Below are 14499 nucleotides of genomic sequence, written 5' to 3'. Positions count from 1 at the left end.
AAACTGAGAACGAGCTTTTTTAGTAGCAGTAGGTGGTATTCTGCTAATTAAAGATCATGAAGTAGGAGGGACTATCTTGCTATTTCTTACACAGTCTGAAAGGAAATATGAAGCTTTTAAAAGCTGTCAGTGGCAGGGATGCAAGCCTTCCTCCAGACATTCTCTGTTACTCTTGCTATAGTACTACACAGGCTTCAGAGAAGTCTCTGTGGAGTTTTGCTTGAGTACAAAAATCCTGTCATCTGACCGAACCTGCTTGAAGGATGAGGCCCCAGAGCTGTTTGTGGGTGCAGCTTTCACCTATTAAAACCTATCCTGGCAACCCTTTAAAACTACCTTGGTTTGTCAGAACTTAAGAGTGGCTGGGAATTTTACATTAATAACAAATATGTATCTCTAGTCGCTTTTCAAAATTCCATCACTTAAACCAGCCGGAGTTTATCTTTCTTTATTTTAATGCTTTAAAAGCATAACACAGTGGTTATGCCTGTTTTTGATGTGCTAACATTTGCTTAACATTAACAGCAAATATTTACCAAGACACAAGAAGCATTCAACCCCCTGCCCCCAACTATCTTCCTCCACTGAACACATATGTTGGTAATGAGGGATAAATAAAAGGTAATTAAAGCCATCACATTTATCAGTGTTTTTAAATAATCCTTAGCAGTGGGTAGCACATTAGGCAGCTTCATTTGAAATAATGAAGGAGTTCAGAAAATAAAGCACGATTACATAATACAAAAAGGCCAAACTTTGTATTATCTTAACCGTTGCTATAGATCAGGGAAGTAGGGCAATTTGGCCAGTCTATATACGTATATATGTACATAGGGATATATGTATTGTGTAGTCATAACCCATGGGCCTCTGGTTCAACAGAAACATTTCTCCCACAGTAGCACTGAGCTCAGCATGGGCTAATTTACCCTGCTGAGACAGGCAAAACAGTGAATGGTGAGAAATCAGCCAGTGAAAAATGCAAGCTTTTTCCCCCTGCTGCTTCTTGTGAGTGGTTCATGCAGCATTCAGCCTTGCATCCAGATGTGCAAGCATCTGAGCTCTAGCACTGAGCTGTAGCAATGGTGGCTTGCAGAAGCTCTGAAATCCTAGAGGGTTTGACAGTGAAGTGCAGAGGAAGGAGGTGGATAAATTGGGATAACAGGAAGCACAGGCTGGACAGAGAGACGACAATGCAGAGAAACACTTCCAAGCCCACGCAGATAGGGGATGGGAATTCCACATCCACTCGTGGTACAAACCTCTTTCTCTTAGCACATCTGACAGCTCAGTTAAATTCCTGAAAGCTTTTTCTAACTATTCCTGCCTGTGAAAGTCTGGTGTTTCACCACGTTCTTCTAACACTCAGGACTAAATTCAGTGCTTTTGAAGTAATTTGAGTAGGGGGACATGAGACTTAATCCAAATACCTGGACAGAAATTAGCTCACTGAAGCTAAAAAAATCCTGTTATTGGTAGTGGCACAAGTCCTTGGGTTTAAGAAAGCAGGGCTCCATTTTAGGGAACAGCTAGCAAGCTAGGGATCTGTGCCCAGAATGTGTCCCAGCAGTGAGACACATGCAACTTGGTGAGACCCAAAGCAGCATCCAGTATTTCATCTGACCAGATTAAGTGTTGGTGCACCGGTCTGGCAAGTGTTTGGCTAGAGAGAAAGCATGGCTCTATCTGTAACAAATAACTAAGGTTTATGGGATCCTCCTTGTAAGTGCAAGCAGTAGATAATTAGAAGTTGTGGGGTTCTTGCCCTTGAAATAAAACTCAAGAAAAAAAAAAAAAAAAAGTAGTGTCTGGAAAACTGCTTCAGGAAGTTTTTAGCCTTATAACAGCATCAAAATGAATTAACCTTAGAGACGTACTTAGACAACTCTTTATGACTTATGATGTCTTATGTTTTTTGTTTAGTTTGGGCCCTGAGCCTAGACTGTCCCCATCCTCCCACCTATCCCTGTGTGTTCAAATTTATATCCCTGTAAGTTCAAACTCGTTTAAGAAATCTTTGATGGGTCTTATTGTTCAAACTTCCAGTCCTGGCAAGACTTTAAAGTAAACATTTCTCATTGTATCTGATTTTTATGCACTGCCTGTAACACCAAATATACAAGCAAGGCATAATCATTTATAAGCTTGTGCTTCTTTCAAGCCTTCCATTTCTTCACTACACTCAGAAGTGATGTGAACCCTGCTATTCTACTAGCATTTGTGCTTCACCACACAAGAGTACCTTTGGAAGGTAGACTGTACTTTTGTGCACTGTATACCTCTCAGCATACAGGTGTTATGCAAGCCAACAAGTAAGACAATACCTTAGAGCATTAGTTGTCTCCATGTTCTACTTTATGACTAGTTGCAACCCAGGAGGGCCTTACATGTTCAAAGAAACTAAGCATGCAGACAACAACTGCACTGCTTGTTGTGTCTGAAATCAAAGTCTGACCCCCTCTCAGAGGAAGAACCTTTGCCTTGGGCTGGACTGTAGAGGAGATGATAGAAATGTCTGGGGGGGTTCTAGAAAGGAATTTTGCTGTACAATCTTTTTTCATTATTTCTCATCATCATAGCAGATGATAAGTTACAAAGAAATATATTTGTGAGAAAAATTATTTTACCCTTTTTCTGCTGTGAGATATTATCATATCAGTATCACTGAACCTAAATACAGGGATACTTCTGTAATTCTAAAGTTTTGTAATGGTACATGTGGTTATTCTGTACTCAGATCGATTGCCACAGGGGATGTTAAAGAGGAAAATCAATGAGTCAGGTGGGACCTGCTGAGGTAGATCATTCTTCCCTTGGGCAAATAAATGATACTGCTCTTAAAAGAGACACCTCTAGAATCTGGAGGGATTGGCAGAGGAAAAGAGGTCTTAGAAGTGCAAGGAGCAGATAGCCATATCTTAGAAACAACAAAAGAAATGCACTGGGAACTAGAGGAAACTATACTTTGCTTCAATTAAAAAAGGTAGGCTAAAGCATGACAAAAGCTGTGCTTGAAAACCAGCTTGACCAGCTTTTGCAAGTGGGCAGGGAGATATTTGTTTATAAAATGTTAAATTTGTATTCTGTCATGTCTAGTCACTTCCAGTTTTCTTCTTTTCAAAGGTTACTTGTTTTAGTTTATACTCTAATAAAAACAGTCCTTTGGTCTTCTTAGGGGAGTTCAGTTTCAAGAAACTAGTCTAGTCAGACTCAGAGCTTAAAGCTGCAACAAGACTATGTCTCAAGTTTATGAAAGCCATACTTTAATGCTATTGTAGGTAAAAGTTTTCAGACCACTCAGATGAATTAAAAATTCAAGACCCTCTAACCTGTGATTTTTTATTTTTTATTTTTAAATATATAACATCTATTATAGCTCTGGACAATACTTTGTCACAGTATCACAGTATCACAGTATGTTAGAGATTGGAAGGGACCTCAAAAGATCATCTAGTCCAATCCCCCTGCCAGAGCAGGAACACCTAAATAAGGTTACACAGGAATGTGTCCAGGCGGGTTTTGAATGTCTCCAGAGAAGGAGACTCCACAACCTCCCTGGGCAGCCTGTTCCAATGTTCTGTCACCCTCACTGAGAAGTTTCTTCTCAAGTTTAAGTGGAACCTCTTGTGTTCCAGTTTATACCCATTACCCCTTGTCTTATCATTGTTTGCCATTGAGAAGAGCCTGGCTCTATCCTCATGACACTCCCCCTTTATATATTTATATACACTAATAAGGTCCCCCCGCAGTCTCCTCTTCTCCAAACTATAGAGACCCAGCTCCCTCAGCCTTTCCTCATAAGGGAGATGCTCCACTCCCTTAATCATCTTAGTTGCCCTGCGCTGGACTCTCTCCAGCAGGTCCCTGTCCTTCTTGAACTGAGGGGCCCAGAACTGGACACAATATTCCAGATGCGGTCTCACCAGGGCAGAGTAGAGGGGAAGGAGGACCTCTCTCGACCTACTGACCACCCCCCTTCTAATACACCCCAGGATGCCATTGGCCTTCTTGGCCACAAGGGCACAGTGTTGGCTCAAGGTCATCCTGCCATCCACTAGGGCCCCCAGCTCCCTCTCCCCTACACTACTCTCTAACAGGTCGTTCCCCAACCTATATTGGAACCTGGGGTTGTTCCTGCCCAGATGCAGGACTCTACACTTTCCCTTGTTATATTTCATCAAGTTACTCCCTGCCCAACTCTCCAGCCTGTCCAGGTCTCGCTGGATGGCAGCACAGCCTTCTGGCGTGTCAGCCACTCCTCCCAGCTTAGTGTCATCACCAAACTTGCTGATAGTACACTCAATTCCCTCATCTAAATCATTGATGAATATATTAAATAATACTGGTCCCAATACTGACCCTTGAGGCACTCCACTAGATACAGGCCTCCAACTAGACTCCGCCCCATAGACTACAACTCTCTGGCTTCTCTCCTTCAGCCAGTTCGCGGTCCACCTCACTACCTGATCATCCAGACCACACTTCCTCAATTTAGCTATGAGGATGCTGTGGGAGACTGTGTCAAATGCTTTGCTGAAGTCAAGGTAGACCACATCCACCGCTCTGCCATCATCCATCCACAATGTTATTTCCTCATAAAAGGCTATGAGGTTGGTCAAGCATGACTTCCCCTTGGTAAAGCCATGTTGACTGCCCCTCATAACCCTCTTATCCTTGACATGCCTTAAGATGGCATCAAGGATAAGGTGTTCCATCACTTTCCCAGGGATGGAGGTGAGGCTGACCGGTCTATAGTTACCCGGGTCCTCCTTCTTGCCTTTTTTGAAGACTGGAGTGACATTTGCTTTCCTCCAGTCCTCAGGCACCTCTCCCGTTTCCCAAGACTTGGTAAAGATGATGGAGAGTGGTCCAGCAATGACTTCCGCCAGTTCCCTCAGCACCCGCGGGTGCATCCCATCTGGACCCATGGATTTATGGATGTCCAGATTGCTCAACTGGTCCCTAACCCATTCCTCATCGACTAAGGCAAACTGCTCCGTTGACCTGACTTCATCTGAGGTCTCAGGAGTACAGGGCTCTTCAGGACTGCCTCCGGCAGAGTAGACTGAGACAAAGAAGGCATTCAATAACTCTGCCATCTCAGTATCTTCTGTCACCAGGGCACCCATCCCATTCACCAGTGGGCCAACCTTGCCTCTGGTGTTAGTTTTATCAGCTATGTATTTGAAAAAGCTCTTTCTGTTGTCCTTGACCCCTCTGGCCAGATTTAATTCTAAGGAGGCCTTAGCCATCCTAGCTGCCTTCCTACATCCTCTAGCAGCAGCCTTATATTCCTCCCGAGTGGCCAGCCCCTCCTTCCATGACCTATAAACTCTCCTCTTCCACTTGAGCATACCCAGCAGTTCCTTATTTAGCCACGCAGGTCTCCTGGCCCTCTTCCTTGACTTCCTACGTGTTGGAATGCTCTGATCTTGAGCTCGGAATAAGCAATTCTTGAATGTCAACCAACTATCTTGGGCCCCTTTACCTTCAAGCAGCCTTGCCCATGGGATTTCCCCTAGCAATTGCTTGAAAAGGCCAAAGTTTGCCCTGCTGAAGTCCAGGGTTGCAATTCTACTTGCTATTGTACTGGTCCTACCACACAAGATCCTGAATTCCACCATCTCGTGGTCGCTGCAACCAAGGCAGCCCTCAACCTTTACTGCTTCGACCAGACCCTCCTTGTTAGTGAGGATGAGATCCAGCAGCGCTCCTCTCCTGGTTGGCTCATCCACCATTTGCATGAGGAAGTTATCCTCCATACACTGTAGGAACCTCCTGGACTGTGGCTGGGTTGCTGAGTAGTCCTTCCAGCAAACATCAGGGAAATTAAAATCCCCCATGACAACCATGGCCTGTGACTGTGAGGCCGCTCTCAGCTGCCTGTAGAAGGCCTCGTCAACTTCCTCACCCTGATCTGGTGGCCTGTAACAGACACCCACAACAGTATCGCCCCTGCCAGCCTGCCCCTTAATTCTCACCCACAGACTCTCAACTCGCTCGTCCCCTGTCCCTGGACAGAACTCAGTACATTGTAGCTGCTCTCGCACATAAAGAGCAACCCCACCACCCCGCCTGGCTGGCCTGTCTTTCCTGAAAAGGACATAGCCCTCCATGAGTATATTCCAGTCATGTGAGCTGTCCCACCACGTCTCTGTAGTTGCCACCAGATCATAATCTCCTGCCTTAACACAGGTCTCCAACTCCTCCTGCTTATTTCCCATGCTGCACGCATTGGTGTACAGGCATTTCAAGGAGGGAGCTGAGCTCACAGATTCCACCCTAGGATTATAGGAGGCCTCCCAGTCTTCATCAATCCTAGAGTGCTGCCCCACTGGGGCAAGCCCAGTTACAACCCCATCCCCCTTCGAATCTAGTTTAAAGCTCTCCAAATGAGCCCTGCTAATTCATGCCCCAGCATCCTTTTGCCTCTGTGAGTTAAACCTTTCCCACTTGCCATCATCTGGACTGGAGCCTTATAAAACCAGCTGTTATCAAAGAACCCAAAGCCCTGCCTAAAGCACCAGTCTTGTAGCCAATTGTTTATGGACTGAATTTTCCCATTCAGTCCCACATCATCACCAGAAGATGGAAGAACTGAGGAGAAGATCACTTGAGCCCCAGACTCTTTCACCATCCGCCCCAAGGCCCTGTAGTCTTTCTTCATCCCCCTCAGACTGCGGGAAGCAGCTTCCCCCCCACCTGTCTGGAAGACCAGCAGCGGGTAGTAGTCTGTCGGGTGCACCAGGTTGGGGAGCGCCCTGGTGATATCCCTGATCCGGGCTCCAGGCAGACTACACACTTCCCTATGATGAGGGTCAACTCTGCACATCGGGCCCTCTGTTCCTCTCAGAAGGGAATCGCCTACGACAATGACCTTTCTTTCTTTCTTGTCAGAGGCAGTCTTGAGGTGCGAAGTCGACCGCCTTTTCCTATGTGACCTTGTAGTCTGGCCTTGCACCACATCCTCACTTACCTCTCCATCAAGATCCAGGGCCTCAAACCTATTACGGAGGGGCACCTGGGGAAGCAGGGTAGGAAGGGAGGAGGGTTGCCCACGGTTCCCAACTGGAACTCGCTTCCAGTCCTCATCGTCTTTTTGGTCCCCTACCTCTGCGCGACAGCTACAGGGCAGGGGCTGTCTCGGGTCATCCCCCTCTGTCTGAGAGGACAGGGGGTCCATCCCCTTTTGGGGGGTATCTCCCTGGAACCGTTCCAACTGGCACGCCAGGGAGTTACTCCACCAGTCGATCTCCCGTTCACACTCCCTGATGGTCCTCAGCGTCTCGACCTCCTCCTTAAGTTCTGCCACCAATCTAAGCAGATCTTCTACCTGCTCACACCTCACGCAGGTGGAATGCTGGCCTCCCTCCCTCAGCAGCAGCAGGCTCTGGCACTCCCTGCAGCCAGAGACCTGAACAGCCACGGTTTGGGGCAGGGTCTCTGTCTAAGTTGCTACAGTCTCCTTACTGCAAGCCCTCCTTCTGGAGGCGACCATATTGGTCAGCAGTCTGGGACACCAGCAACAGAGTCCACAACACAACCTGCTTGTTCCTCCCTGCGCCTGGTGGGCAAGTCCAGTGAATATAGCATAATTAACCTTTAAACTCATGTTTGTGAAACTCATCTCAGAAACAGGTGAGTTCAGGTAATACCCTTTAAATGGGTATGGATCCCCTGACTTCAAAGTGCATTTAAATTTTTACCTCTATGTAAGTATGGACAATTAAATTTTCAGTGTTATAGGAGAAATAAGAAAGGTACTTTACTGTAAAGGGATTCGTATTTTAGAAGTTCTTCTGCTTGCGTCTTTGTTTTATGAGTTTAAGAGAATTATAATGTGTCATGAACCCAAACCCAGCTTTCTCCATAAAAGATGAATGAATTATTGCTAGTCTTCAGTTATTCACCAATTTGAGGTTTCGTATCTATACCTGCACTGGTTTCCAGAACTGTCTGCAGTCTGTAAATCCTGTGATGCAATCCCTCTAAAGATACATGGTGGACCTATATTGCTGGCATTTTTCTTCAATGGAACCACCAGTGAGACCAGATGAAACCACTGGGAACTAATTTTTATGTAATTCTTCACATTCCTCTCTTTACCTCTCCATTGTACTGTACATCTGTCTTTGCAGTAACTACAGTTTGAATTTGCCTCCATATGCTTTCCACCATATCAGGTGAACCTTACCTCTGTACTTTAAGAGCTATTAGAATATACTACTCAGTTTAAACATATTGCTAAGATTAAACTCTCTTTGAGAACATTATCTAAAAAATCTTAAGAAATGACGCCATTACTGGCTAGCCATATATAGCAGGACAAACAGCAGCAAATAATTGAACTTTGGGAACTGCAGTGAGCTTTGGAATTTGACTTTAAGCTGAACTCTTGTTTTATTGTAAACTCATCTGTTCATAAGTTTTTCTTACTCAAGAAAAAAATTATTCTCAAAAAGATAAGGGTGTTAAATTGTTCCTCCAAAGAAACACAAATTATGTGTTTGGCTTATAATCCTGAAAGAGACAATCAGATAGAAGATAAGAAACCAACTAGGACAAAGGGAAGAGAAAGGTTATCCTGAAGTCTCTACTTACGGCTTAGACAGAGTCACGGTGACCTTTCAATGTAATAACAAATTACAAAAGGAAGTACTTTTTTAAAACACTGTGTACCTAAGAGGTAGAATTTATGTTTTTAGAAGATATTTCAGACAGTTATTGCAGGGGTTGAAAAATTGTATGTATGACATAAAATCTCAGAAATACAGTAGGTTAATATACTTTTCTTTAGAGTGATTTTACACTGTCTAGTTCAAGGCTTAATTCAAACTTTAGTTATTAGCAGGTTGAAAAAAGCTGACACCTCTTATCACTAAAACCGTCTAATGCCTCAGCCATCATGGCAATTCTTAAGCAAGGATAGACATTTTAGAGCATGGTTACTAGAGACCAGGCTACACAATATACTTGAAATTCAGAGACACATTAGAAATTTCATTTACAAACACTGATAATCTTATATGTAAGCCTTTTACCATAACACAGAAAGTAGGCAAATGCCTATGCAGGATCCTTCTACAAGCCAGCTGCACACAGAGAATGCCCCTACTTTGAAGTTTCATGACATGACTTAGCCAATGATTGTAACACACAGAAATTAAGCAGAGGTACAGTCATGGCCACCTGCATTTGAAATAACTTAATAGTTTTTTTAAAAGAAGATAAGAGAAATAATGCATATTTTTAAGAGATCAAATCTTACTACTTTCCTTAGTAAAGATATTGTATCAGATACTCATATAATCCCCATGTTCTTCAGATACACAGATGAATCATTATTCCTACATTCAAACACATCCTATGCAAATGCTTATCTCAATACTTCTTTCATTCAAGTTATGCCAATATGCGTTTCACCAGCAACTCTTCTGGTCCTGTTCAAACAGCCTTTCACCTCTTCAGCTTAGCAATGGGAGAATTAGCAAAGGGAGGAGTAAAAAAGCCCTTTATTGGCATTTAGGTTTTTCACACATTACTGAGCTGCGATCTGAAAAAAATTATGCTACTTGTTGGCATATTGATACCAACAAATTCACCAGATTTGCCGCAGAAAAATTCATGTAATGCCAAAAAGTGCATTTTTCACACCATACATAAACTCCCTTCATTTTCAAAATAACCAGCAATATGTATACTACTGTTATCATCATACCAGCCTGTTAGTTTTATACTGTCACATATTATGGGAGTTATGTACAAAATATGTACATTTGTGTGTAGAATTTGTCATATCTGAAAGAAGTCTCTGTCATAGTACTTTTTTTGAAGCACAAAATTCAACATGGCTCAAATCAATTTTTGTTCAGTACAAGTACAAAATGAAGTTCTTTAAGCATAGCTATCCTGTTGCCTATGAATTGTGCCCATGGGATTCTGGTTAGGAATAAAACAGTTGGTCAGACTCCACAGTAATGCAAAAATGAGTTGCCTGAAGGAGCGATCACTTAAGGAGAGAGCTAAGATAACAGGCTTCACTGCTTTTATTACTTCAACCATTCTCACTGCTCTTACATGAAATGAACTCCTTAGCAGCACACCATTGTTGTCAAACTATTTCTGACGCTGTTTGTGAAGTTACTATGTAATGACCTTGAATTTGGAAATCTTGTTACTTTTTCCAGTACTACATCCGTTTTGGATTAAACAAACTGAGTGATGTAGTTTAATCTGTTATCATTTCCACATTCTGGCTTTGAAAGTCCTTTTTTGTATAATTATGAGCCACTTTTAAAGTGCTCTTCAAATTAGGAATTAGCATCAATGATATATATGAAAATCCTTGCAGATAACTCCTTACAGTGTTCACATTGACTGAGCTGGAATAAGCCGCACACTTACTGAAATTGGGATGATTTCTGGCATTTGCTTACTTTAATAAGATGTTGGAAAAGTTTTATATTTAATTAGGGCAAATGAGTTGGACTGAGTAATTTCCCTCTACTTAATAATTTTATCATAACTTAGGGAATTCTCTTTATTTTTTTAAGAATAAGACATGGACATGAAAAGAACTGTTAAACTGTGGTTTACTGCATAATGATACCATTAACCCACCATCTGATTGCAATCAGAAGACTTGATTATGCTACACACATTTCTTGTGTTTACTATGCACAGAGAAGCATTTTAACAAGAAGATAAATAAAATACTTGCTTGCCATGTTCTGCAAAGAATTGCTTCTGTGTATGGAACGGCATAGAGCTATGCAGCAGTCCCTCATGTAGTGTGAATATCAGAAATGGTCTTCCATTGTGGACTTTGGATACTCTTCTGAGTTCAGAGCTGGTGTCTATATTGTGGGGCTAAACTTTGGCTAATACAGCTAGACAGCTTGCAGTACTCAGTGTAGCTCGTTTAGATCTAAATCAGATCGCCGTTTATCGTGCATTGCACATATATACACATATAGTATATATGCTTAGTAAAGTTCCATGGGATACAGCTCCAGAGGACATGGGGGCCCAAGACTGTTGGTTGATATTCAAAGATCACCTGCTACAAGCTCAACTAGAAGTGCAGCAGGAGGGCCAGGAGACCTCCTTGGATGCATAAGGAGCTGCTGAGGAAACTTAGAAGGGAAAAAAGAGGCTTATAAAAGGTGGAAGCAAGGACAGGAGGCCTGGGAAGAATACAGGAATGTTGTCTGGGAAGCTAGGGACCAGGTTAGGAAAGCTAAGGCCCAGCTAGAATTAAACTTGGCTAGGGATGTGAAAGGTAATAGGATGGGTTTCTGTAGTTACATTGCAGATAAAAAACAGACTAGGGACAACGTGGGCCCTCTCTGGAAGCTATCAGGAGAACTGGCTACCCTGCATTCGGAGAAGGCTGAGGTTCTCAATGACTTCTTTGCCTCAGTCTTCACTGGCAAATGCTCTGACCACATCATCCAAGTCTTGGAAGGCAGACACAGGGACTGTGAGAATGAAGACCTTAGGCCCACTGTAGGAGAGGATCTGGTTTGAGACCATCTTAAAAACCTGAACATGCACAAGTCCAAGGGACCTGATGAAATTCATCTGCAGGTCCTGAAGGAGCTGGCAAATGAAGTTGCTAAGCCACTGGCCATCATATTTGAAAGATCATGGCAGTCAGGTGAAGTTCCCAACGACTGGAAAAAGGGAAATAAAACCCCCATTTTCAAGAAGGGGAAAATGGATGACCCAGGGAATTACAGACCAGTCAGTCTCACTTCTGTGCCTGGCAAAATCTTGGAGCAGATTCTCCTGGAAGGCATGCTAAGGCACATGAAAAACAAGGAGGTGGTTGGTGACAGCCAGCATGGCTTCACTAAGGGGAAATCCTGCCTGACCAATTTGGTGGCCTTCTATGATGGAGCTACGGAACTCATGGCCGGGGGCAGAGCAGTTGACGCCATCTACCTGGATTTGTGCAAAGCATTTGACACTGTCCCACATGACATCCTTGTCTCTAAATTGGAAAGACATCAATTTGATGGGTGGACCACTCGGTGGATAAAGAACTGGCTGGACGGCCACATGCAAAGAGTTGTGGTCAACTGCTCAAAGTCCAGCTGGAGACCGGTAACGAGTGGTGTCCCTCAGGGATCGGTGTTGGGGCCGGTCTTGTTCAACATCTTTGTCAGTGACATGGACAGTGGGATTGAGTGCGCCCTCGGCAAGTTTGCTGATGACACCAAGCTGTGTGGTTCGGTTGATACACCGGAGGGAAGGGATGCCATCCAGAGGGACTTCAACACGCTTGTGAGGTGGGCTGATGCCAACCTGATGAAGTTTTACCATGCCAAGTGCAAGGTCCTACACCTGGGTCGGAGCAATCCCAGGCACAGCTACAGGTTGGGCAGAGAAGAGATTCAGAGCAGCCCTGCGGAGAAGGACTTGGGGTGTTGGTCAGTGAGAAACTGACCATGAGCCGGCTTCAGTGTGCACTCACAGCCCAGAAAGCCAACTGTACCCTGGGCTGCATCAAAAGAAACGTGACCAGCAGGTCGAAGGAGGTGACCCTGCCCCCCTCTACTCTGCTCTTGTGAGACCTCACGTGAAGTATTGTGTGCAGTTCTGGTGTCCTCAATATAAAAAGGACATGGAACTGTTGGAACAAGTCCAAAGGAGGGCCACGAGGATGATCAGGGGAGTGGAGCACCTCTCATATGAGGATAGGCTGAGAAAGTTGGGGCTGTTCAGCCTGGAGAAGAGAAGGCTGCATGGAGACCTCATAGCAGCCTTCCAGTATCTGAAGGGGGCCTACAAGGATGCTGGGGAGGGACTCTTCATTAGGGACTGTAGTGACAGGACAAGGGGTAATGGTTTCAAACTTAAACAGGGGAAGTTTAGATTGGATATAAGGAAGAGGTTCTTTACTGTGAGGGTGGTGAGGCACTGGAATGGGTTGCCCAGGGGAGTTGTGAATGCTCCATCCCTGGCGGTGTTCAAGGCCAGGTTGGACAGATCCTTGGCTGACCCGGCCCATGGCAGGAAGGTTGGAACCTGGTGATCTTAAGGTCCTTTCAAACCCTAACTGTTCTATGGTTCGTGTGCATAAAAGTAGTATCTGTAAGTCCACATACATATGTATATACTCAAATAGATACTGAATTCCAGTAACTACTTCTCACAGTAATTCCTTTCATATGACAAAAAAACACTACTGAATTATGTTCAGCTATAACAGAATTCTATAATATAATATTCTCCTGGTGTGGGTCTACTCTGCAGTCACTGTCAAAAGAAGAATTTGCTCATTCTTCTATTATGTTAAAGAGAAATAATGAAGAATTTTCATTTAAAAGTGTTTATACTCTTTCCCATAAAAGCATGCAACATCTAATTATAACATAAAGTAAGTAAGCATAATAGCCTCTTATCCTAGAATAAGTATTATCATAGATGTGCCTGAAAAGGGGCCAGAGCAAAAGAAGTAGGGAAGGAGAACATAAATATTTATCTATGTATCTTCCCACTTAATTTTCTCAGGTTCTATGAATATGTATTTTTTCAATTGGAACAGTCTTCTGAGGTTATATATAGCTTTCAAAGGGCTGTGTTAATTATTGGCATTATATCAATGCTCAAATTTGGAACAGTTTGGAATATAATATAGTCAGTACTCCAAGAGAAACCCTTCAGAAAATATATTTGACATGTTAATATAGTAACATTGTTTGGCAAATAATATATTTTGCCAACCTGAGAGACAGAGGATTTAGGCTTGGTTTGGTGTGGTGGTTTTTTTAGCACTGGAATTACATGGAAGAAAAACATGCTCTTCTGCTCACTTCTGCAGCAGTAGCCACTTCTATCCTTTACCCTGGAATTGCAGAGTCTTAGAAAAGAATAAATAATTTACCCACAAAGCAGACACACTGGAGATGGCTCTGCCAATGCTCAGCTCAGGGTGGAACTGTGGAGAAACTGGAGTAAAGCCCAATTGCACAGGAAGTGCAGCATTGCATATGGGTGACATTCTTGCTTTATCTCCACCAGACAGGGAATCCTCTCCCCTTACTGCATTTGGCTGTATCTCTATCCCCTTCTCTACATGGAAGCAAATTAGGTATATAACAATATGGAGATCACAATAGCTAGATCATGCTTTTTTAAAGGAAAACTTACAGATCACTGTAGACAAGGCCATAAATCTGTGCTGTGCTGTGATGATAGATTCCTCTCAGGATGATTAAAAGCAGGATCACAACAAAAGCTGGAAGCCCCCAGCTCAAGAGGAAGTAAAGCAGATAGTGCCGCTCTGTGTGTTCATCATTCATCACCAGGACATACCAGAAATTAACAGCCTAAAGAACAATGCAGAATATCAATCAGTAGACCTGGTGGGTGATTAGCTATCCAGAAAAAAAAAACCAAAAAACAAACACCCTGGAAGTCATAATAAAGCATATTTCTGTCCCAACATATGTGTATATATATCAACATTTTTCAACATAAATATTATGTTCT

General features: G+C 43.3%; 1 protein-coding gene across 1 annotated transcript in view; it reads right to left on the bottom strand.

The window, feature by feature from the left end:
• ADGRV1 (adhesion G protein-coupled receptor V1) overlaps nucleotides 1-14499 on the bottom strand; it is a gene marked incomplete at its 5' end in the record, with an annotated part of 292106 nt that overhangs the window by 72645 nt on the left and 204962 nt on the right. The window contains one exon of the mRNA XM_080638347.1: nucleotides 14158-14336. Coding sequence (XP_080494473.1) covers nucleotides 14158-14336 — 179 coding nt within the window. The remainder of the gene's footprint in view (nucleotides 1-14157; nucleotides 14337-14499) is intronic.

Source organism: Psittacula echo, assembly GCF_963264785.1.
Source record: "Psittacula echo genome assembly, chromosome: Z".
In the NCBI taxonomy this organism is placed as follows: domain Eukaryota; kingdom Metazoa; phylum Chordata; class Aves; order Psittaciformes; family Psittacidae; genus Psittacula; species Psittacula echo.
Note: the sequence above shows the minus strand (reverse complement) of the source record. Positions and strands in the feature narration are given on the sequence as shown.